This window comes from Falco naumanni, chromosome 4, assembly GCF_017639655.2.
Source record: "Falco naumanni isolate bFalNau1 chromosome 4, bFalNau1.pat, whole genome shotgun sequence".
In the NCBI taxonomy this organism is placed as follows: Eukaryota; Metazoa; Chordata; class Aves; order Falconiformes; family Falconidae; genus Falco; species Falco naumanni.
Genome location: NC_054057.1, coordinates 40,030,183 through 40,056,031, shown reverse-complemented (window position 1 = coordinate 40,056,031; position 25,849 = coordinate 40,030,183). Strand labels below are relative to the sequence as shown.

General features: G+C 44.2%; 1 protein-coding gene across 2 annotated transcripts in view; it reads left to right on the top strand.

Moving 5' to 3' along the window:
• Nucleotides 1-1,928: 1,928 nt before the first annotated feature.
• RSU1 (Ras suppressor protein 1) overlaps nt 1,929-25,849 on the top strand; it is a 109,876-nt gene continuing 85,955 nt past the window's right edge. For both annotated transcript variants that reach the window (XM_040590741.1, XM_040590743.1), the window contains exons 1-3: nt 1,929-2,044; nt 2,279-2,390; nt 13,368-13,418. In XM_040590741.1, coding sequence (XP_040446675.1) covers nt 2,282-2,390; nt 13,368-13,418 — 160 coding nt within the window. In that variant the 5' untranslated portion in view covers nt 1,929-2,044; nt 2,279-2,281. The remainder of the gene's footprint in view (nt 2,045-2,278; nt 2,391-13,367; nt 13,419-25,849) is intronic.

The following is a 25,849-nucleotide window of genomic DNA, read 5'->3' as shown; positions in this document are numbered from 1 at the left end:
TCTGGATTCACATCCCTGCAGAAAAAAAGGCACAATACGTTGTTGTCTTGTACATCTGAGTGACCATGTGTTCTGCCGAGCAATCCAGATAAAAGGAAGTTCTTCCAGTTGTGTTTTTGTAAGGAAGACCTGAAAGCAGCCTGTAACTTCAGGAAAGGACTCAAGGTGGTAACTGTATTTAGGGATAAACATGCTACAATTCTACAACACAGTGTCATGGTTTAACTCAGTTGGCAACTAAGTACCACCCAGCTGCTCGCTCATTCACCCCGCCACCCCCGTGGGACGGGGTGGAGCAACAGAAAGAAGGTAAAACTCATGGGCTGAGATAAGAACAATTTAAGAACAGAAAAAAATTAAAATATAATAGTAATAATAACAATCATAATGAAAAGGGGGGCAGGGGGCAGAGAGGAATAAAATACAAGAAAAACGAGTGATGCACCATACAATTCCTCACCACCTGCTGACCAATGCCCAGCCAGTCCCCAGCCTCTGGCCAGCTCCCTCCAGTTTGTATTCTGGGTATAACGTTCTATGGTATGGAACATCCCTTTGGCTAGTTCGGGTCGGCTGTCCTGGCCCTGATCCCCCCCAGCTTCTTGCGCACCTGCTCACTGGCAGAGCACGGGAAACTGAAGAGTTCTTGACTTAGGGTAAGCACTACTGAGCAGCAACTAAAATGTCAGCGTGTCATCAACATTATTCTTACACTAAATCCAAAACACAGCAGTGTACCAGCTACTAGGAAGAAAATCTAACCTACCCCAGCCTAAAGCAGGACACTCATAATTAAATCCTAACATTCCTAAAAAAGGAAAAGCTGCATTGCAGCTCCAGCGATGCTCCTGGTCTGCTGGTTTAGGCACCTTCCCATTCATCGTCTTGGTTTCCGTGGATATTATTTTTCAGTTTCTAAGTAACACCATGCAGTACATAGGGAGCGCATATGCAAAATTCAAGGCTGTAGTTCTCAGTGGGTGGCCTGGCCTTAGGTCATTTTATAGATTTGTCATTAATTGCCCTGAGCTTGCGTGCCTGTCGAATGACAGTAAGCTGGAGCTTCTTAACTCCTGTCAAAGCTCTTATATGCATAAACATTCCAGGCAGCCAGGCTGTAGCTCCAGCATCACGGTGGCAAGGCCAGTCAGAAGCGCTCTGAACCGGGCCCAGCCTTGTGACCAGTTTTGCAGCTGGAGCTGACTGGAAAATCCACAAAGATGCCTGAAGAGATGGAAACCTCTGCTGCAATAAACCCAGATCTTTCGGGGACGATGCGTTTTACCTCAGGCAGCCTTTGCCAAACCTCAGTGCCCGGCAGCCCTGCTCGGTCAGCTCCCGGGGCTGCGCTCCCGGCCCCGCTGCCGCCCGGCCCCGGCACAGCGCTGCGGGCGGCCCGGCCGGCCCCACGGGCTGCCGCTCGCAGCTGCGGCCCGGGCACCGCGGCACCAACGGGGGCGCGCGTTAACCCGCGCTTCGGAGAGACGGCGGCGTAACCGTGCGGGACTCGCCCTGCCGGGGCGCGGGCCGCCGCCCGGTGCCCCCTCCTGCGGCGCCAGCTCCCGCAGCCAGCCCGCCCCCGCTGCCGGACCGCAGCCCCCCGCGCAGGGCTGCGCACCTCGGCGGCCCCGCACCGCACCCCGCGCAGCCGGGACGGCCGCGCCCGGCGGCCCCGCCCCTCGCCGCGCATGCGCTAGAGCCGCAAGCGGAACCCCAGCGGCTTGGGACCGAAACCCGCTATCACCCGCGGGGCGCGCTTATTGGGCAGAGGCCCTTCCTGCGGCTCCTCCAGCCAATGGCCGGCGGGCCTGCACCGAGGAGGCGCGCTGATTGGCCCGATGTTTTCCGGGCCGTGGGTGGAACCGCTCGGGCGGGCGGCCGCCCCCAGCAGGCGCGGGGAGCGCCCCCGCTTCCCGGGAGGGGTGGCAGCGCGCTTGCGCGCGGGGCGGGGGGAAATGGGGCGTGGCGGGCGCGTGCAGCCGCCGGGAGCCGCCCGCCGGGCCACCGACCGCCGTCCGGCCGCGTCCCGCCACGGCACCGCGCGGTGAGTCGCCCCGGGGGCGGCGGCGGGCCCGTTCCTCCGCCCGGGGGCGGGAGGGTGGCCGGCATCCCGGTCAAGGCTCCGCTGGGCTGGGCAGGGGTGGGTGCGGGGGCCGGGCCGGGCCCCCCCCCGGCGGCGCGGAGGGCGACGGGCGGGCTCGCCGCGCTCGGCCCCCTCAGGGCAGGAGCCGGCCCCCCCCCGCGGCCGCCTCACGGTGTCCGTTTCTGCCCCGCCCAGACCATGTCCAAGTCGCTGAAGAAGATCGTGGAGGAGAGCAGGGAGAAGGGCCAGCCCGAGGTGGACATGTGCGACCGCGGCATCTCCAACATGCTGGACGTGCCCGGGCTCTGTAGGTACCGGCGGCGCGGGCGGGGCGAGCGCGGAAACTTCCTTATTAGTCCCGGGACGCGCCGGGGGCGCAGCCGGGCCTGGGCGGGGGGGCCCGGACCGCCCCGCGGCCGCGCTGGGGCTGTCCCGAAGCTTTCGGCGTCGGGGGCGGGGGGGGGGGGGATTCGGGGGCAGGGGGAAGCGCTGCTGCCAGCTCCCGACAGCGCCGTGACGAGCCGCGGGTGTGTGCTGGAGAGTCCCTGCTCCGCTGTGCCGTGGGGAGCTGGGGCTGTCACCTCTGCCCGTCTGCGACCCTGCGCGTTCCCTGACCCTCACTGCTGCCGTTATGGCACTTGAGTGATGGGGAGACTTTGCCTCCTGTCCGTGCTGGCCTCTCCCTGCTGCCAAAGCAAACCCACCAGCCAAGTAGCATCTCCATGGGTTTGTGACAGGGAGTGACAGGCTGGTCTCTGGAGGAGGGTAGGGTAACACTGTGTTACAGGTACAGCAGTGTCGTACTTTGGGTATTCCATGATTGCATGTGCTTCCAGAACTGTGACAGTACGTTGTCACCGGTATGTTGCATTTACTGTGAATTAACCACAGCAAATGTAACATACCAGTAACAACAACTGTCACAGTTCTGGAGAACGCGTGAATGAAGTGCGAGGCAGGTAACTTTGCCTTGCTTTTGCTTTAGTTAAGAGTACATACAATGTTACGGTGCAACTGATAGGCATTGTGTTGGAAGTTGTGACTGGCTGTGGTGTGCCACAGGCAGAAATCTTCCTGAATGCATGATGTAATTGAGAAAAAACCAAAATCTAAACGAATCAACATTCTTGAAACTCCAGCCATATCCTAATTTAGCTCTTTACTATGTTTTTTTAAACTTGATAGCAACCTAGGGAAAACATAGGCCTGCTGCTGAATGAGGTAGGTGCCCTGGTGACGATGCATACAGAGGTGGTGGAGTTACTGAATGCCATCTTTGCTTCAGTCTTTACTGCTAAAACCACCCCTCAGGAATTCTGAACCCTGGAGGCAGGAGAGAAAATCTGGAGAATGGAAGACTTTCCCTTGGTTGAGGAGAATTGGGTTAGAGATCATTTAGGCAAACTTGACATGTGCAAATCCAGGGGCTCCAATGGGATGCATCCATGAGCGCTGAGGGAGCTGGCAGATGTTATTGCTAAGCCACTCTCCATCAGCTTTGAGAGGTCATGGAGAACAGGAGAGATGCTTGAGTACTGGAGGAAAGCCAGTGTCACTCCAGCCTTCAAAAGGGGACAAGAAGAAGGACCCAGGAAACTACAGGCCAGTCAGCCTCACCGCTGTCCCTGGAAAGGTTATGCAGCATCTCATCCTGGAGGTCATTTCTAAGCATGTGGAGGAAAAGAAGGTTATCAGGAGTGGTTAACATGGATTCACCAAGGGGAAACCATGCCAGACCAACCTGATAGCCTTCTGTGATGGAATGACTGGCTGGGTACATGAGGGGAGAGCACCGAATGTCGTCTCCCTTGACCTCAGCAAGGCTTTGTGTCTCCCATAACACCTTCATAGGTAAGCTCAGGAAGCGTGGAGTTGATGAGTGAGGACAGTGAGGTGGATTGAGAGCTGGCTGAATGGTAGAGCTCAGAGGGCTGTGATCAGCAGCACAAGAGTCTGGCTGGAGGCTTGTAGCCAGCGGCGTGCCCCACAGGTCAGTACTGGGTCCAAGTCCCATCCAGTTTATTCAGCAGGGACCTGGATGAAGGGACAGAGTGTACCCTTGGAAGGTCGCTGATGTTAGAAAGCTGGGAGGAGTGGCTGATGCACCAGGAGGCTGCGCTGCCATTCAGCGAGACCTGGGCAGGCTGGAGAGTTGGGTGGCAGTGAACCTAAGGAAGTTCAGCAAAGGCAAGTGTAGGGTCCTGCATGTGGGGAGCAGTAACCCCACGCACCAGTGCAGGCTGGGCCTGACCTGCTGGAAGGCAGCTCTGCAGAGAAGGACCTGGGAGTGCTGGTGGGCAGCAACTTGTGCGTGAGCCAGCAGGGTGCCCTTGGGGCCAAGAAGGCCAGTGGGATCCTGGGGTGCGTTAGGAGGAGTGTGGCCACCAGGTCGAGGGAGGTGATCCTGCCCCTCTACTCTGCTCTGGCAAGGCTGCGTCTGCTGTACTGGGCTCCCTGGTTTGAGAGGGAACTGCTGGAGAGGGTCCAGTGGAGGGCTGTGAAGATGAGGGGACTGGAGCATGTCCCTAACGAGGAAAGGCTGAGAGAGCTGGGCTGTTCAGCCTGCAGAAGAGAAGACAGAGGGGATCTTATCAATGTGTATGTGTATCTTAAGGGCATGTGCCAAGAGGCTGGGGCCAGGCTCTTCAGCAGTGTCCAGCAACAGGACAAGAGGCAATGGGCGCAAACTGAAGTACAAGAAGTTCCTTCTGAGTATGAGGAAGAACTTCTTTACCCTGAGGGTGACAGAGCACTGGAACAGGCTGCCCAGAGAGGATGTGGAGTTCCCTTACCTGGAGATATTCAAAACCCACCTGGATGTGATTCTGTGCAACCTGCTCTAGGTGAACCTGCTTTAGCAGGAGGTTGGACTAGATGATCCCCAGAGGTCGCTTTCAACCCCAACCCATTCTGTGACATACGAACTCATGTTAAATAGAAAGCTTCACTGTATTTCTATTGGATGAACAGTTGTTTGAGAGAAAGTAGTGTTTAGCTCTCACTTAACTGCAGACTCATTTTCAGAACTGTACTTGCCCATTTCAGACAAACTAATGCATTAAGTGTGGGGCAGTGACAGGGTACTCTTGCTTTTGTGAAGCAGACATGGTGCCTGCTGTCAGCACTAAGACACAGAACCGATTAGCCAGCTTTGTTCTTTCAAATGGTGGGGATGGGTGGGAAGGTAATGTTAAAGCACATCAGTAATGCTAAAGTAAAAAAAAAGCTTTTCTTGTGCAAAGACTGTTCTGGGTTTGTTGTGTAGGCAGGGTCAGGGACCACAGTGTGCGACACTGTGGTCCACAGCTGGACCTTGATACCAAGTTGCTAATCAAGCATCTGAAGCTTTTTTGGCAGGGAGATCCCTACAAGTGTAGACTTGTTGGTACCCTAGTCACACTGCATCAGAGAGGTCTCTGTGCAGATACTCTTGGTGCATACCATGGGACTTGGGACCTTCTCCAATTTGAGAAGGAAGTTAGGGGAGGGAGCAATGACTGGTTTCTGTTTGGTCAATTGAGACCACTTGTAGCTTCAGGTATTCTGCACTCTGGCAGAGAATTTTTTTTTGTTCATTGCCAAGGTATTTGCCACTTTGCCTCTGGAGAAGGAATAGTTTCCTCCAAATATACCTTAAAAAAAGTAACAAATAGGTATTACCTCTGGATTTTGGGTAACTGTTAGAGAAAATGTTAAACTTGTTTTCTAATCCTCTTATCTGACTCCTAATGGATGATTTTTTTCTAGTATAGATCAGGTGTTTTGGGTTTCTCTGGCTCTCAGAACTGGCAGGGAAGCTATATGAGTCTGACTTTGTGCCTTCCCTTCTAGGTGTGTTTGATAGCTTTCCAATGTGTTGCAGTGTTAGAACTTGTCTTTTCAGAAACTTTGGTTTTGGCATGAAATAAAGATCTTTGTTAAAATCAGCCATCATGATTCATGCCTAGTGACAGCTCTTTCACAGTATCTTTCTTCTATGAGGGCCACTTGCAGATGTTCAGAGATTAGAATAAGTTTAGGTTATGATTAGAGGGAACACTTTGGTGGTGATTTCCCTGGTTTTGGCCATTTAAGGACTTTAACTAGGTTGCAGGATATTCCTAAGTTACTGTGGTTAGTAGCCCCTGATAAGGGATTTCATCTCATGTAATTATTTAATGGTTGTGAATGCCCCTCCCACAGTGGCCAGTAACTCTTAAAAGTAAGCTGCTCTGTAAAATCAAGAAAGGACCAAGCCTTGTCCCACTGCATATTTGAGTACTTGCTGCAGAGTGGCAATGGATTCATACTTAAGCTTTCTTAACTTAATGCACATAGAGTTAATGCAGACACAAGGGTTTGGAACAGTGCACCGTGTAGCATCTGCTCAGTGTGCCAATCCTCTTCCTTCAGGTGCAGACCTAATCTTGTCATGTGTGTTTAAAGAAGAAAAATCCTAAGTGATCATAGAAAACTGGTGTTATGTGGGGGTAGAGAGAGGAGAAAAGGGAAAGGGGAATATATGCCCTGACTTGGATAGGATTCTCTTTGCAGTCTAGTGAATGACTTGCTACGGTACAGGGCAGCCACTCATACTTTCTTTTAGTTTGACTTCCACCTTCTGTAGCAGCTGTGGGAGAGGCAAAACAGACCAAACTTACATTGGTATCTGACAAAGGCATCTTTCCACGTCCAGGTGAAGTACCTTTCCTAGCTGCATGGAGATTGACACTCTGTATTTGAAGCTATCTTCAGCTAGCTTAGATCTAGAAGCTTGACAACCTCTACATCTCTTCCTGCTTCTGTGTTTAGTAAAGGGAGAGGGGAGTTACCAGCTTGTTTAAAACGTGGGGTGTTCAGATTTACAAAGAAGAGTTCAGGAGTTCCTGAACCACTGCTTGCTCAGGAGTTCATGAATGCCATTAGCAGCTGAGTTCTATTTTTGGAATATTCCTCGAATCCAGCCACTTCTGTGTTTTCTCCTAATGACTTAAAAGTACAAACTAGAATTGTGCTACAGGCTTTCAGGGCACCTGAATTTTTGAGGCTTTCAGAAATGTAGTATGATAACTCTTTTCAAAGATTTTCTATAGGAAAAAAAGGTTTCATTTGTGACTAAAAAATATCCCTTTATCTAGGTGTTCTGTGCTTTAGCTCATCATAATAAGGCAAAGACCATGTGAAACAGTTTTAAACTTTAAAGGCTTTTCTTATTGTTCTAGCATGCGATAAAACAAGTGTTATACCATTTGTGAGCACAGCTATGCTATAGTGGTGCATCCATACATGAATAGTCTTAGAAAGTGTCTTTCCCTATGGAAGTGGTCTAATGTATTGGGGTTTTTTTTAATTCCATCTAGTAAAATAAAGAGAGCATATTTGTTTACAAAGCAGTCAGCATGGAGAGGTAATGATAGAGAGCATTAATGTATGTCCTGTAGCGTGGACAGTCAAGTTCAGGAAGTAGGGCATGCCTTTTCCCTAGCTTGATGGTTAGGGTGTTTATTGGTAGGACTTTAAACAGCCATCAACAATTATGGAATTGTTCTTGGAGTAGGGCCTGGTCTCTAATCTCTCATTTATGTATCTTTAAGTGATCGATATGGAGAAGATATGAATTAAGGAATTATTTTGGCCAAATAACTTGAAGACATCTGCTGTTCTGTAGTCTTGTTGTCAGGGAAGGAATATTGGATGAAATCCTATTTACTCTGTAAGTGTTAATTTGCTCTCGTTATCATTCCATCTGTAAGCTATTCATATCTTACATAAGTACATGCTGGTGTGGTAGGAATTAACATGCCTGGAATTAATTATCAGAAAGTTAATGTTGATACAGTTGTCCGCTCCTAAAATAACCAAAGCACAGAAGATAGAGGGGCAAGCTACTTGTAAGTCATTTTGTACGATACTGCAATGCTCGTGCTGCATTAGCTTCCTCCAACGGCATGGACAATGTCTTATCTTGGTTCAGCAAGGTCTCTGGAGTCTTCCTGTTTTGGCTTTGTTTTTTCCTTTTAAAGAAATATAATTAAGCCAAGTCTTGTGTGATATAAATATTTTATGTAAAGCTGACTTGCAATGCATAGCAGCACTATATGGAAAGGCTTGATGTTAAGGCCAAAAGGGAAAAGCTGAAGTATTCTTCCCTGACCCACTCCATTTCGAAGCAATAGTAATGAGAATTTATAGTTACTATGCAAGTAAATTGCTCTGGCAAACGGTAGTGTCCCGAAACTCAAACTTCTGTGTGGATGGATATTGGTGCGTTCTTGAAATCAAATTAATTCATTGGCTGTATGCTAATTACTGTAACGTTAACAAGGCATACGAGGTCTTGAAGTCCTCAAGGACCTGCTTCTTGGCGTCTAGGGGCTCCTCTGGTGGCATCATAGAGAGGTTATAGTACTACTTCTGTGGGAATTGCAGTGCCTTTTGGATCTCAGGGGATGGCACTCGGGGTGGATTCTCTGACCTGTTGAGTGATCCTCAGCGAGTGAGTCCTGCTAGTTATGCTTACCTGTATCCAAAGCAAAATGGCCCCACCAGGCCCCTTTCCGCCTTCTAGATGTTACTTGGGAATCTTAATTAGTTGCTTAAGACAGGTGCCTTTAGTAGAAGAGCTGATAATTTAGTTGTCATGCAGAATTGACTTTATATATAGGATGAGGAAAGCCAGTCAGCTGTTCCCACAGCACAGTCCTTTTCACAGGAGTAGGCGAGTGGCAGCGTACTGAAAAACGTGTTATTTCCAGAGGCTGGCTGTTTCCACACAGGTCAGTTTAATGGAAGTGAGCAAATTCCCCTCCTTGTAAGTAGTGACCAAATACCACTTTATATCTAGGCTTCCTTTCCTAAAATGCTTGTAAATCTGTGTCTGAACTGGTAGTAGCTGTGGACCTTTCAAGACTGAAAAATCTTTTTTGTATCGATATGGCTAAAATGCTGCTGGAAGTAGTCCAGAGCACAGATGCCTGAACCTCTGCTCTTTTCAACATCATATGAGGATGTTGCCTTTTCATTTCTTCAGGGCACGTCGGCCTGCTTTGCAGGTCAAAGATGCAGTGGGGTTCTTTGTCACATGGATAGCGGGCTTTAGTCAAATTTGGACAGTAAAGTCCAGATTTAAATGTCTTTGGTCTAGGGATTTTAGGGATTTTGGCCTTGAAATTGTTGATGTTGGGACTTAGTTCTGTATAGACAGACATGTGAGAAGAAACCCTTCTGAAAATATACTCAGTTGAAGAAGACAGTGATATGACAAATTAGGAGAGGGAGTAGTGAGAATAATGCTTGTAAGATTATGTTGTTAAAGGCCAGCAGTACACATGGCTTGATGGTTTATTCAGCAGGTTTACCTTTAAAAACGAGATATGCAGAGAACTTTGTATGATATTTAAATTCAGCAGGAGTTTGATGTTAAGAAGACCTGAGCCTGTAGCCCCAAAGCTTAACTGCCCTTAAGTAAGCATCCTCACTTCCTATGTGTAGAAATTAGGAAGTCATGTCAGGAAAGGGTCACCATATGCGTACACATGGATTAGATCATCGTCTGTCTCAGTTATCTATTAGTAAAACACTTCCTTTTCTTACTTTTGTTTCTTGGTTCAGTCTGTAAGAGATCCAAAGCAGGTACTGGCATGTGCGCTGCTGTCTAGCACTCAGTGCAGTTCAGTGACTTTGTACTTCTGTGGTGCAAGTCAGTCATGTGAAAGTAGTGTCTCCTTCTAAGCTGGTTTCTTGCAGGAGTTAGAAATATTATTTGATATCTTTTTTTCTTTGAATTAAATCTTGAGCTCAGAAACTGGAAATCCTAAATGCTACCTTTAGTCTCTATGAGTTGTCGTTCTGATTTGTATGCTTTAAATGGTTGTTTCACTGTTTCACTGAGCGGGGTGGGGTGGGATCAGGGCTGCTTCCTCACCACTACCTTAAAGAGTTTTATTTTCATAACCTTGGACATGTCAAGCCTTAGTGTCAACAAATAATCATTCATAGAAATCATATCCTCTTCACAGAAGAGGTAGTTCATAGTCAGAAAAGAGTTGAGAAAGGCCTATCAGATTTAGTTCATATATATATGAACCTTTCCTCATGTAGTTTCTCAGTTGGTCTATCTGCTTATTAGGAGGTACATGATGGGGGTTGCTGGGTTTGGTTGAACGAAGTCCATTATGGACTCAAACAAAGGAAAGAACAGATTATCTGAATTTTGGATTCTGGCTTGAAGCTGGCAAAGCTCAAGGCAAAACTAGAATGAACTATCAAGGCCACAGAATTGTGGTGACGGGTGTCTATGTTCTGCTTTAATAAACCGAAGGAAGGATCAACTTCAAAGGAAAAAAGAAATAGTGCAAAAGTTCTCTTGGAACTGACTCTGTGCCTGGCCACCTGATTTGACTTCCCAGTCCCTGCACCTGCAGTTCAGCAAGGATGTTGCAAACCTTTGCCTGGCAGCAGCGATGCGGGGGTCCCACCTGGTAGGAGGCCAGTTGTCTGTTGTGCTCAGGGTGAGGTGCTAATTTTTTAGTGTGGAGGTGAGGTAGTGAGAGTTGGTTGTCTTCTGCTGCCTTAGTTCAACTTCTCTGCTTTAAACCCCAATCTTAAAGTGAGGTGGAAGCAACTTTATACAGTATCAAAAAACAATAACAGATTTTTTTGAAAATGCAGATTAAACAAAATCTTTACATTCTGATACGACTGTCATGGGAAGGGCAAAGGAGAAATTCTGAAATGTTCCTGTACCCCAGATCTTCAAGAACAAAGCTGGAATGCCATTCCCTGGTTCTGATGCCAGCAGCCAGAGCCCAGCTCTTTGTAACGTGCCACGCTTCAGCCTTAAAGGCACTCTTCAGCATCCTTAATGTGGAAAGCTGCCCGGCATGCAGGCGGGTGGTTGGTAAAGGCACCGTGATGTAGCTAGTCTTCACCGCTGCCACTGTGAGACAGACCGAGAGTACAAAGCTGATGGAAGACTTTGGTACATGCTGTGTGCTTTTTTCCTGCCTTTTTGATAACCTAGGATTTTATTTGAACATTTGAGGCTTAAGGAAGATACTACTTGACTAATTGGATATTTCCTTTATTGGCTTATGAGAGTGAAAAGGGCCCTCTTGGACGGGAGGCCGTTACGTTGGTAGGCACACAAGCCGTTTGAGTTGTAATGACAATGTCCGTTACTCTCCTTGTGGGCTAGGAGGAAACAGGCTAGGGCAGAGTAGGCGACTCCACTGCCTGGTAGGAAAAAGATTGTGTCTCTTTTAATACAGTAGAGCAAGGCTGATTTCTTGTTGATGCTGGTGAGTCTAGGCAAAGCCTCTGAACTCTGGAATGGCTTGTTTCTTAAGTTAAATGCAGGAAAAGGTGTATTTTCCTGGCATTATTGGTGCCAGTTTGGATCTGGCTCTGACCTAGATTAAGGTGCCTTGGAGCTGGAGTTGCCGGACTAGAGCACTTCTCAGGATGCCAGCTGGTAGGGTTGCCCTTCTGGTGTTGTGTTCTTACTAGTCAGGATTGGATATAAAGGGCCCGTGGAATGTTGACTTTTGCTGATTGTCACAGCTATAAAATACCTAAACCAAGAGAAATAAATGCATAAGGAGTCCTTAGGCATTTATTCACAAGCTTGTAACTATCTCTAGCATGTTCTCTCATTTATTTTTTTTTTGGTGTAATTTGCATTCCTATATTTAGCTATATGTGCAAGTAATCGATAGTGTTAAATGGTTGCTTACGGTTCAGATGCTGATGTGTCTTTTGTGTTTTACTGCTTAGAGCTCTTTGTGCAGGCTGCTGCTCTTGTCTGCCCTTTAGTGCTGGTTTTTCTACAATACTCTTACAGACTTTGTATGGGCTTCTTTCTCTGTCCTGTTCTGCTTTGTGAGGTGGTGCAAGCAGCACTTGGAGTGCTCATATTTTAGGAGAAATTCAGGGTGGGTGCACTGTTTCTTCCTTTCTCCTCCCTGCCTTTCCTTCCTCCACAACCTGCAGTTGCACAGGGAACTGTGGTGATGCTTCTTTCTCTTTTTTTTTTTTTTTTTTTTTAAGACTGAACTTTCCGATCCGTTTCTGCCTTTGAGTGACTGCTTTCATTCTGCTAACAGGTTATATTTGCCTGTGGTAGGTAAGTTATGAGCTTTCAAGGATTAGCTGAAACAGGTTGCTATATCACTACTTAAAAGCTCTCCAAGCTCTTTCCTCCAAGTTGCAGTTTAGTGAGTATTGATTAGCGTGGCCAGTTTTCACACATGCTCACCAGGATATCTTTGTTCCCAAAGGCAGCAAGACCTCTGTGGGATGTCTCTGGACTAATGTTAGTGATGTTCATTGATCAAGGAAAGCTCTGAGGGATGAGAGAGGTAGCACTACAACTGTCTTCAGGCAGGAGAAGTTCCCAACTGCCTAGGAGGTCCAGCCGGGTGGTTCCTAGAGCTGTTCTGAAGGGGCTACACTGGAAATAAAAGGTGTAGGGGAGGAAAATCTCTCCGTTTTTCTAGTGCAACAAACCCTTTTATGGGGAAGGGAAAAATGTTTAAGAACGCTTTCAAGGTGTGAGTTTCTCCCCTGACTATTTAGGATATTTTTCTGATCAGATACCATTGTCAATTACAGGCTTTGGAGCTTCAAGGGAAAGCGGTGTTGTGGCGGGTGGAGGTAGGCAAGAAGCAATGTAAAGGACGAAGAAGTGTAGAGGGAGTGCTGGTCTCTGTAGCTCCCCTATGCCCCACACTCGTTTGTTCAATAAGGTGGAATCTGAGGGACTTTGATCAATTGGGTCATTTGTTTAATTTGAATAAATATTTCATGTTGTTACCTGGCCATTCAACATGCAGCTGCTGCTGTCCTTTGTGGATGTGAGGTTGTAAATGCAGCTGTTGGTACTTGGGACTTAAATCTAACAGTGATTTGATAGTGAATTTGGAATATGTGGAAATGTAAGTGCTTGTGTGGCTTGTGTTCTGTTGGGTTAAATGTTTGAGTACTTAATCAGTTTTCGCTTGGGAAGCATTCAAGGGTTGGAAATGAGAAAAGTGTTTATGAGTCCAGAACCAAACTTCTGCTGGGAGGCACCAGTACTACTGCTCCAGTTGTGTTTGATGCAGTAACAGAAAGGTGAAGTAAAGAGGCAGAGTAGTAGCTGGCTATGTCCTGAAGTCTTGAGCTTGTCTTGTTTATTGTGTTATTGTACATGGATCTGGGGTTACTGGAGCAGGGGGAATAACTTGCCTCTTTTTTTTTAGGCTGAAAAAGATATAAACTCCCTGTTGCCATGTCTGTAAATGAACTTTTCTCTCTTCACTTGCAGTTACGTTGTCTCATATCACCCAGCTGGTTCTGAGTCACAACAAGCTCACAAGTAAGTATACTTCTGTTTTCAGACTTCATTACCCACAGTTGAGCAATATTGAAAAGCTGACACTGCTAGTTTGGTGTTTTGTTTATAGACTGCAATGTCACTGTTCAGAGTGCTTCTTGGTGAAGCATTTTGTTAAAAATAAAGAGGTTAAGGATGTGACTTAGCAGCTATGTTCAACATGCCTTTCCAACTTCACTACGGATCTGCCATGTACCTGGAAGATCTGTAATTCTGTCTTGTTACCAGTTCAGCCAAGAATCCATTCCCTGCCATGGCTCTGAAATCCTTATGTTTAGGTGAAGACTTTTGCATTTTATTTTTAACTGTACCAGAAATGATAGAGTTTGCATTTTAGTAGATGGATAATTAATTTGACCAAAGACAAGTGAGAACAAATTACAACTCAGCTGCATTATATCTGTAACAAAACATGTGAGCAAGGCCAACTGAATGTGAGCTTTGGGCATGAAAGTCAAGCAGTCAACTTCTGTCAAAACCAAGCTTTTGAGTATAAGCTGTCATGCTTGTGCTGCACACTTCAGTTATTACCTTGTGGATCCTACTTCCTATAGTAAAGAAGCTCTTAAGTGAGGTGATGGTGAATAGCATGTCACAAGAGCAACGTAAGTGTGAGATGAGACTTAGTGGAGGCAGATATCAGACTGATTTTTGCAAGGCAAAAAAATTGGTTTTTTGTAGGAGCATGCTTCAGGCTTACCCATCAGTGACTTGTGCAAATGTTCCTGCTTCTTGGTTGTTGAAATGCAAGCAGTGAGTTTCATCTAAACCTTGTTACTATGAATCATCTAAAAGGAAAAGAAGTGTTGGTTTTGTTGATGTTCTGCTTGTCCTTGTCTGCGCTCTGCCTTTGCCAGTGGGTTGCTATCTCAACCAGTCCTTCCTTTTTTTGGAACTGAATTTTTTAAGAGTATGTGAAATAGGGAGGTGAATGGAACCTCCAAAGGGGGTGCGTGTTGAAGAGCTGGCTAGGTAGGTGCTTTGGCTTGTATCAGACTATACCTGAGGAAGCCTTTACAAATTGAGATGGGTTTAAAGAAAAAAAAAACCCAACCAAAACCTACAAACCAACCAACTGATAAAATCCAACATATCAAACTTTAAACTACTTGCTGCATGAGCTGTAAGATGGTATGTGCTATTTAAAACATGTATTAACGCAAAAATCTCACTTAAGGGTCTAAACATTTGCAGAGGATTAAGCATGAGGAAAAAATGAAAATATTCTTAGATTCTAGCACATAAACATTTCTTCTCTGGATGCAGTTTATTGGGTACTAATGTATATCTCAAAGGGTTTGTAGCATTAGTAAATAGATAAAATTATGGACACTATGTGAGTGGCTGTGAGAGGTATGAATTAGTTATTCTAGGCCCTGCTTCTGATTGCATAGTGTCCTCTAGACCGGCATCTTGCCATTTGTTTTTGTCCCTATTGTAGTTTTCGAAGACATCTCTCTTTATAAATATGACCAGCAATTTACAGCCATCGAACATGTAAACGATCACCAGTGGGCGAATTCAGGCAGGGAGAATCATAAGCATTAAACACACAGCTCTACCTGTGGTTTAGGAGGTCATGGAGTTACCAATAGCTGCTTTGGGAAACCGTTACGGTAAACTTGCTTTGGGCGTATTGCCGTCTGGCATCTGTTATCAGCCACTGATGGAACTGGGTTACAGGGCCACCCAGCTGGTGGCTTTTGTGTTCCCTCAGGTCACTGCAAGGAGACACCTGTCTCTGAACTTGAGCTGCTTAAAAGCTAGGTAGTTAATTGTATCCAGCCACTTCATCTTGTTCTGCAGCTTTTGGAGGGCTGCAGGCACCCTGAGGTAGCAGTTCATTCTGCACACCTGTCTGTTGCTTGTGGTCAGACAGCTCATCCGATTTGGGTACCTAGTGCTGCGAATTTCTCTCTAGCGTCGATTATTTGTGCTGGTGTCGTCTTTCTGTATGGCTGCTTGCCTGGCACAAGGACGAAACAGTTTGTAAGCATTACTCTTGGTAAACTTGACTATTCTTTCTTTGGGATTTGCAAAAATCCTACAACTGTGAAAGGTAACAGACTTTCAAGGACTTAAATCTCCCTGTGATACCTTACAAATCTTAAATGTAGCTTAAGGGTGAGTTCAGCTGAACACACGACTGGCTGGGTAGGTAGCAGATACCTACCTTGCTCCGAGGAAGAGAAGACAGGCTGAAACTCTTGCAAAGAGACTTGAATCATGGTACCTTGGCTGTCTGAGAACTGAGCCCGTGCAGGGTTACGTGCTTCAGCATGAGCACCAGAACTCAAGCTAAGTAACCAGCCGATGTCCTAGCTATGAGTTCTAGCTGTAGACCAGACTAGGGGAGGAAAAAGATAGGGTAATAAGAGGTGTCCAAGAAGGATGTGTTCAGGGTGACTTTACTAAAGAAAAATTGGGAGTTCACCATTTGTTTAAAGTAGCTTCATTTTTCAGAATAACAGTTTAAGGATTGCCACTACTATAAAATTGTATTTATGTTAATTCTCAAATTTTAATTACTTTTTTCTTCTAAAGTAGCCCTTAGATCAGCAGTCTGCAAGTGTATCTGTTCGCTCAGCCAAGGGATTCTGTCAGCCTTTCTAACTGTTGTGTTTGGGTTTCTTTTATGGGAAGGTAAAACCACTGCTTCTCCCCAGAAGTAACTCATCAAGTCTGAAACTTACTATTCTTTCACAAATTGATGTAGACATTTAAATAGACAGCACACATTTTTAAAAGGCTAAATTTCAAGTTCATGTTCTTGTATTTGACACTGTTGACCTAATCTTTTAAGCTGTGTAATTAATTGTCTTAGCAGATTGTTCTTAAAATGACTAGGAAGCTGGTGGCAGTGACACTTGACATGCTACACTAAGGTCATATTAGCATCTTCTACTAGTTTTCTGCCATTTAAATGAGTGTTCCCCTTGCTTTTTTTTCTGCTGTTTAGAGTAAATATGTCTATCTGGAAGAATAAATACATGTAAAACCAGGATATGCATATTTTTATGTAACCACAGTTCATATTTTTGCTAGCAAACTCTTAAAAGTAAAGTCTCATTAGCAAGTACGAGGACTGCACTATTAAATCCATCATACTGCTTAGAATATTTTTGTGGCATCATTTTTGTTAATATTTTTAGTATGCCATTCATACTGGTCGTGCTTTTACATTTACATGTCTAAATCATTATCAGGAGTACTCAGATCCACTCTGGAGAACATTAGGCTGGGTTTTTTTCAGCTGTCTGAAGCTGTGCTAATGGAGGAGTCTTGAACTGGCCGCTTCTGCTCTAGGTAACTTCTGAAACAGTTGAATCTGTCCTTGGCTGCTTGATGAGAACTTCTGTGTTTCAAAATTGGAAGCAAAACTCTATGGGAAGCTAAATACCTGAGATTCTGCAGTCTCGTTGAACCAGTTGCTGCGTAAGTGACAAACCTGGGATGATTCCACGTTGGGGTCTCCTGTGACAATCCAGTTGAAAGCAGAGGGAGAAAGTGTGTATTTGTGTTTTTTCTTAAGTTAGCGTAGACATATGGGCCATGTCTCCATATATTGTACTGGGTGTTTTTCATTCCGTCATTTAGTGATTTAAAACCTTCTATTCAGTAATACAGCCGAGAAGCAAAATTAAAGAGTCATGCTTATGCTGCTAGCCTGCATATGTTGTCTGATCCTGACCCAGGTATCTTTTGAACCCATTGGCTAACACCAAAATAAATGGACTAGAAGTCCTGACAAATGTTCCTCAAATTTGTCATGTGGCTGAATGATAGAGATCTCCCTTCAGTGTGGTGGATTGATTTGGGTGGATGTGACCAAGTTATCTTTGTTCCATGTCTTTTGGTGGTAGCTGGGGCATGTAGCGGTGACAGGTGACATTCGCTTCTGGCTCAGTGGGATTGTTAATAGGACATACATAAATAAATCGGAGTAGCTGTGCTGGAGGGGGTACAGAGGGAGTTGGAACCACAGGGCATACTTCTGAAGAAGCCATGCTTGATGAGTTTGGACAATCACAAGTCCTGTTTCTGCATTTTCTGTGCAGCAGTAATAATGTTTATGGGTATCCATTCTACTGGTTTGTGCACTTCTACTTAGGACTACTTCACCCAAGTTTGAGTGGAACTTGAACAGGACTGTACTGAGGCTTCTGAAATTTTGTGTTAAGGAACTTTTCATAGAAGTTCTTGAAATCAAACTTGGTCCTACTTTGTTCAAATGTCTTCAGCTAGAGTTTGTAGTTTTGTAATGGTTCTGGGGGACAGGTTGGGAATTGTAGGATACTGGGATGTCTGAGGAGCTCAGGTCAGGGAGAGGAAAAGCATATTGCCAGGTCTGACTGTCTTTTTCTACTCTGGGACTTGCCTCATGTTGTTCCAAGTAGGATCGTTTGGAGCTGTGGAGACTGTAAAATACATGAGTGAGTATGAGGGTTTTTTTTTCCAGCTGGCAAAAAGGTTTAAAGGTTTGTGTCACACTGTCCTGAGGGCTTAAGTTTTGTGTGTGTGGGTTTGGTGGTTTTTTTGTGTGTTTTTTTTTTTTGTTTTTTTTTTTATAAATTGGTTGCACTAGAACACTAAATGGCTACCTTTGGGGGAGGGGGAAAGAAAAGCACCTTTGCAGGCTCAGACTGGAGTCAGGAGGGCTAACCTGTTAGGCTTCACCTTTTGGTCCCCTTATGCCACTAGACTTGGAAGTGAGCAATAATTGGAGCAGAATTCGCAGCAGAGGAACTCCCGCTTCTAAAGGAAACTGAGCACACACATCGTGGCTTACGCCTTACCTCACTTTTCCTTGCAGGCAGCTGTTCGTGAACTATTTTGCCATTAAGTATGAATCGGTACTGAAACTTCTAGACCTTAGCTCAAGGTATTTTCCAGCTACCTAAAGCATATACAAAATTTGACATCCACTAAGTGTAGTCACACTTAGTATCCTTGTTATGCTGATGAGGTTTGACAATTAAAATCCCTGTACTACATCATGAATAGGAAGCGTGCTTGAAGAGCTTTCAGAAGCTGAGGTTAACTGTGGTCCAGCCCAGGTGTGCACAGAGGGGAAGACGTGACTGGAAAGCAGGCTGGGATGTGAAAAGTTACTTCAGCATTGACAACAGGTACGAGTGCTGGTCATCAGTACTCGGTACGTGCACAACTATTAGACTGCCAACTTGATGTGGTTTATTTTCACTTATTCTGGGGATATGCTGTACGTTTTTGATGGCTTGTAACTATTGTAACAGTTATTTGACTTGTCTGCCTGAGGTGAGTAATTGATGTTGTATGCATCTGGGGAATCTATTCAGAGATCCCAGCTCTTCTGTCATTCTCCGGTCGCACCTGGAGCCCCCGAGTGCTTCTGCTGTCGGTGGAAATACTGGTGTTACGGGCCGTGTCCGCTAGGGGTCACTGTTTAAATAGCTTTGGTCGTTCCTTTGGTGGGAAGACGCTAAGCGCTCCTGGTAGCAATCAGCCTGCCTGGTGGTTGGTGGTGGACAGCTGCTCAGTTTTTGCTGTTCTCCTTGGTCTCCTTAACCTCAGGTGATCCTGTGCTTGCCAGCTTCGCCGTAATCTTGTACTGCCTTTAAATGTTCTCAAAAGTTGTCTGCTATTCATTGCTCACTCCTGACTATTTTTCTATTCTTTTGCTCTCGTGCTCTGATTCCTTGCCTAATATTATAAAATGTCTGAATGACGAGAGATCAGGAACAACTATTTTTTCCTCAAATTTCCCCTGTATTACCTGATGTCATGTTGTTTGTCCTCTTCTGCCGTTCCTCTGAGCTGCTGTCCTGTACTGTCCTCTGTTCTTTCCACTGCTTCTGGCTTGATTCCCAAGTGTAATCCTTTACATATCTTTAGTCCTTTCCTTTTTGTGAGGTGATCCATTGCTTCTGGTTCCCACTTCCACACCTGAATTTTGTTTCAGAGTTCACTTTCTGATCCTGTCAGAATAGCTGTGTCTTATTGATCATGTTCCTTTGACAGCCACGCAGTCACCCTTTATCATTCTTGTACATTTTGCCTTCTTCCAGCAGAGCAGTTCAAAACTTTTCTCCCTGCCCCCTTTTTTTTTTCTCCCCTAGTCACACAGTTTACTGCTGCTTTGCTCTAGCATCTCCTTCTAAATTGTCTAGCTCTGTGCCTGTGACCAGCACAGAAGCTTGTCCCTTCATTGCTGTTAACCCTCTTGACTATGTCCTTGATCTTACTTAACGTGCTACTAAAATCCCGTGGTGTCATTTTTATACGAGGGCGTCTCCTTTATAAGTCACCTTTCTGCCTGTAGTGTATGCCTAGATCTATTGGAGGTAGTCCAAAGACAGTTAGCAACATTGCATCTGTTTGTCCTGAGTTCCCTCCCAGTCTAGCTCCTTTGTCTTCTCCAGCCTGCTGAAATGTGTTGTGGTGTCTCCCACCGGTATTGTCTGACACTTCACATTTTGCCTGCTATCAAGTTATTTATATAGCAAACTTGCTGACTTCTGGAGGGAACTAGCTGCCCATATACTCTTTGTCTCTTGCATTGTCCTCTACTTCACTTCTGCCTCTGATTCCTTCTGGTAAGTCATTCCACACTGTTGGACTGACACGATGTACCCCCGAACGGTGCAAGTAAGCTATCTGCACAGCGAGACAAGGGCTGTGTCCGAAGCACAAGACTTCTGCCTGACAGTGGCGCCTCAGCTCTGCTTGGGAGTGGGGCTTTAAATTAACTGTAAGCCTTTCATTTTTGTTACATATTTTGATTTGTTTTTACTTCTTACTTCTGGTGCAGTAATCTCTAAAGGGAAATATCTTCGAGTGCAGTGCACAGGCGGGACATGAGGAGAGAAAAAAAGAGATCCCTATACATACGCCTTACTAAATTTGTGACATCTGAGTTCTACACAAATGTTTAGATTAAATGCCTTGTTAGCTTTATTCTTTTCTCCCTGGGGAAAAAACCTAAACCTTTGGTTCTGAGAAAGTACAGATGGTAGAGTATTTTAGCTTTAAATATAAACTTTAGTTTTAAGAAGCTTTGGGAGAATGAAGCAGAAAAATTTGAGAGAGTTTTGTTCTGTACTGGTATAAAGACTGCATGCTGAAACTACCCCAATTTATGCATAAATTAAATTGTCAAAGTCTGTGCCGTATGGCAACAAAGTCAGTTTTGCATCATAAGTAAGTATACATACTAAACAGAGCACTAGACACAAATCACTTGTCTCTAATATAGCTCTTCAGAAGCTGTTGTTCTTCTTTTATTAAAAGGCATCTGCAAACATATTAACTCCTTTTTGTAAGTCTTAATGTTTTGACATGTTCTACTGTAAACTTTTTGTGTCTTTACTTATCTCCCAGTGGCTTAAAATAGCTGCAGTTTTTGTTGTGGAAGCCCCATATAAATTATTTTTCTTGATGTGTACGTACAGGTTATAGTGAAAAATTATTGGAAAACCTCTTGCCAGATACAGACTATTTTGAAGCTGGCATTTTCAAAGCTAGTGAATGTTGCACAAGTGCATTCGCTTCATTGAAAAAGTTTATTTTTGTATCATTTTAAAGAATTTACTAACAAGCCAAGTGGAAATTTTTTTGTTGCTAATGATGTGAGAAAGATGTGAGAAAGCGGATTTGGTCTAGGTTGAGGGGAACTGGATTTAGTTTTGTATACTTGGTTACGTACTCTATTTTCTATATGTTCTTTTTGTTCTAGCGATCCGGTGTGTTGGCTTGAAGTGGATAACGACAGTATTTCCCTTCAGACCACTCACCTATCTGGCCTCTTACTCTTTCCGTTAGTGCTCTGTTTCAAAAATACTGTAGAGCAAAAGAACCCTTAGGATGAAATAATTCCCTGATCTCTATCTGAGGATGGGCAATTTGTGCTAATGTGGTTTCTCTTGTCTAGGAGGAATATCTGCTGTAGCTGGAAATGAAATGTATAGTCAGCTGAAACCTGGAATCGGCTAACATAGAGGCACGGGGCAGACTGTACCATACAGACTGGAAGAAGTGGCTTTAAGTACTGGGTATAGGGAGCCAAACTAGGGAGGGAGTTTAGTTCGTTCTCGGCTCTGAGGGCTGGAACAAGAACATCATGTGTAAACACACGTGCTGACTTTGCTTTTGAGCAGGGAGCTTTATTACTACAGCCTGTTCCTGTGTTTGTGCTTAAAGGACAGGCTGGTGTCTGATAAACAGTGTCAGCATGGCAGTCTGGGGGTGGGGGGGTGGGGAAGAGTCCGTTGATCTAAAGTGGCAGTGAAAAATAGTCCTATGGGAGTTCTTAAAAACCTCTCAGTAGTATAAAAAGCATAAACTACGAATATTGTCCAATAAAATGAATGGAAATTACAGACTACTTGTTAGGTACAGGGAAAGCAGGATTTTGTAAGCAAGCACTGCTAAGCACACAAGTACATTGGTATTCCTGCATAATAGGGTGGTGACCTTGTCCTGTGAGGGGTAACCTATAATACCTGTTCAAAGGGCATATTTGGGTAGTCCCTCTTGTAAACTGCAGAAAACACGCTGAATAGACTGATAGAAAGAGAATATTGAGAGAGGGAAAGATAGACATGCTGAACTTCAGCTGGTTTGATTTACCTAAAACTGGCTACTGTTGCAGTAGTGTGAAACTCTGAAAAGACCATGCTCAAACAACCTGAACATCTGAATGAGACTCACAGGTTTAGTGAGACCGTTTGTAATTGGATTTGGTGGAAGCCTAATAATAAATCTCAATTTAACACTATCAGCTGAAGTTCTTCAGTCCTGCGGAAGTTATTTTTCTTAACCGTTCCCTGCTGTTGAAATATCAACACATACAGATGATCTGACCTGTACCAAGGGGATGTAGCCTGTGTTCTTCAGCTTTTTGCATGGTGTACTACATGCTTTGATGTCAGGAGGAAAAAAAAACCCCGAAGTAGCAAAGCATCCCGGCAGAACTGTGCACTCCTCGCAGAACAATAATTGAAGCTAAAGATGCTGTGATCTACTATAGTACTTGCATGTCACACTAATTCAAAAAAGTTTGGCTAATACTCTGTTTTCTTCAAAATTATTTATAGAAATGAAGGTGCATGGTTATAACCACATTTTTATATTTGTCTTCACCTGAGCAGTACTGTTCCTTACTGCTGCAAGAAAGCTAACAAACACAAGATTTTTTGTGAGCTATTTTGGTATGGTTTCAGTTCTTTACTGGTAAGTGATGTGTTGTCAACCTAGTAATCCCTTCCTACCCTCAGCCCCTGGTTTCTAGTGTTTCTCTCCAGACTGTGCATCTTAAGCTTTCTTCTCTGAGAACAGATTTGTCCTTTGTCTTCACTAGATGTCACTTGATTCCCAGTCTTGTCTCAGCCTTTCTTGTGTTCACAGCACTTCTCCTTAGACTCCGACTTGTAAATTAAGACTGTTTATTGATAAATGGCTTTGTTAGCACAGGAACACATCAGTGAGCTATAGTATAATTTAAACATGTTCATAAGATCGTTTTCATAACTGCAGTGCTTCTGTGGATAATTGCAAAAAAGGACACTACTGGTTTCTGGAAAGGGCTGAAGATTAAGGAGGCAAGTCTGTTTTTAATGTGTTCAGTGTGAGGAAGGTTAGTATCCATCTTTGGAAGAGGGTGTAAGGAGGGCAAAAGGGGAAATTTGAACTTCATAATGTGGAAATTAAGTACTGTATGCTTCGCTTGGGATCAGGATTCTCTCCAGTTAACTGCCAAGTATGATATCAGCATGCCTATGAATATTTAAAATGAAAACTGTTGTGTTCTCCCTCTGCTAATTCCTCTTGCATTTCGGTGAAGCTGATTGCTTCTCTCTTAGTATAACAGAACCCTTGTCAAATTAATCTAAACGTGACTCCAGCTCTAAGAGTACACTTATATTGGATGCACAGAATGCATTATATATTTAGTATTCTAAATTCTTCCTCCCCCAAGAATTGTGAGTAACATTTCATGTCTTTATGACCTTTACTCTAAGGGATCCTTACTCATGAAAAGTTCCTGTTGATACTAACTGGATTTAGCAACAGTCTGCAGAAGTGGGTTGATTATATTGTACAGCCCACAGGTTTTACCTTAGGCTTAAGAAACCAGTTTTTCATTCTTGGCAAGAAAAACCTTACTGGGATCTACACTGAACTGATAGGACTCTCAAATGTCTGTGCTGAGTTCTCTGCTCTGTGTAACTCTTGACCAGCTTTTAAGTGGAACAGCTTAATGAGAAACTGGCATAGTCTTATAAATCTCTTCTGTGACAAGTAGTGCTATTTTAATAGCTCTTCTGGAAAAATATTCCCTTAGAACCTGTAAAGGTTTGGAGTACTACTGAACGTCATGTTCCTAGCTTCTGCAAAATTACTTCATTAACTAAAGAAACATTCTGAAAAAAACCCAGGAATTCTGCAGCTTAAAGTTTCTGAAGATGTGGATGCTAAAGAAACTAATCATATTTTAAATAATGAACATTCTCATTTAACTTGATGCCTGATTCAAAACCCATTGCATTCAATGGCAGGTTTTCTGTAGCCTTTGAATCCTATTTATTGAGGAGCTCGTAAGCTTACTCATGGACAGTTTTATGAATAGGTAGGTATGACAGATACAGTTTTCCAAGCAGCAATGGGATAATGTTTATTTTGAATGTTCAGCATTAAGGTATAAACAAACTGAAATGTTTAACTCTGTTTACATACTATGTGTTCCCCTCACAGAGATTTACAATTTTACTAAATAACTTCATTTGTCCAGTTTGGTAGTTTATTGACTCTTACCATGTTTTTAATCTGAGCTTTCCTGTCTAAAATGTTTCATATTTTTAATTGTTTTTAAATTGTAAAGGAAATTTTGATAGGGGTCTCTTATTAAGAGTGTCTTCAGAAATGTTTGATTTCATGTTGGTCCCTACTAAATACAAAAAACCAGACTAGATTTCATCTTTTAGATGAAAATCATATCGGGACTTAATCTTGCAAACACTTAAGTTTGTTTACTTTTGAAACTTTTTGTGATAATTCCTGTTGTTTTCCAGTGCTTCGCAGAAGCTTTAAGAGAAATAAATCCTGGAGATCATTTGCAGAAATACTTTCTGAAGCCTGTGCATTTTCAGCTGTATGAAGGGACCTGCCACCACAAGAAGAGTTTTATTGAAACCTAGGCAAATGACTAAAGAGTGGCAGAGTGGAACTGGAGGGGAAAAAATGTGCCTCCTTTTCTTCTCTTCCATTTTCTGTGTTCTTCCTTTGTCAGAGGTGGGGTACACAAAAGGAGCTGGATCTAGATGTCAGTTCTATGTAGTAGTACGAGAGCCGTTTGCCTTCCTGCTTTATGGGAAGGGGTGACATCTGAGACACTTAACCCCAGGCTGCTTTAACGGATTTAAATGTTCTTAGCATTTTGCTCTGCGTGATAGATCTGTCAAATAAAAAGAACACCTAACCCAGTATCTGTTCTCCAACACAGGGCAACATCAGACCTCTAGTAAAGGTAGGTGTCTAGGGTTCGCTTCTGGCTCTTGATGTGGAGAGAGGACCTTAGTCCAGATCCAGGATGGTTAGGTGTGGAGTTACATAGGCATTGAACAGCAGCATTTAATCCTTCTTATGTTTTGGAAATAGTATCAGAACTTTTGAACAATGGCTGCTAATATAGAAATAAAATGTAGTAAGTTGCCTTGAGTGAAATGCTGCTCTGATGAGAAACTATTTTAGTGCCTAAAGCATTGCCACTAACTTCAGGGCAAAAGAGCCTATTTGTTTTTAAATGCTTTGCAGTATAACAAGTTGCCAGTCCTTATTTCCATGAGCAAGAACGAAGTCTTGTTATTCCTTGGTGTGCAGCCTGTATACCCTCTCTTTAATTTTCACCCAAGCTCTTGAAATCAAGGTGAATTCTACAGCTTTCATAGTGAATCCCTGCCTGCAATTTCCAGTATTGAATAAGGGGAAGGAATCTGTTCCTGGTCTTGTGAAGTGAGACTTAATATGAATGGGGCTTCATGATGTGACTGAAGCTTCACAGGAGAATGCAAAGGCATCGGGCTGCCAAATTTTACTAGCATTTGCTGAGGGGGAGTTTAGTTGTTAATGACACTGGGCAGCAGATGGTCTTAAAAGAGTTGTTAAGACACTGTGGATCGTACTGTAAATATGTGGGTGAATGGAACCAGGATGCTGACAGTTCACTCTCACAGCTCATCATGAGAAGGTGACTCGAGTGGAATTCGGTATTGCCAGAACACAAATTTCTTGGTATTTGGCAGTCTGCTATGTATCTGGGAAGAATTTTGCAACATAACAGTAGGATGGTAGTCGGGATGCACTTAGTCATGTAAAGTTCAAACCAGAGAACATTATATGCCTAGTCAACTTTGCTTGACCACTACTGATCTTTAGAT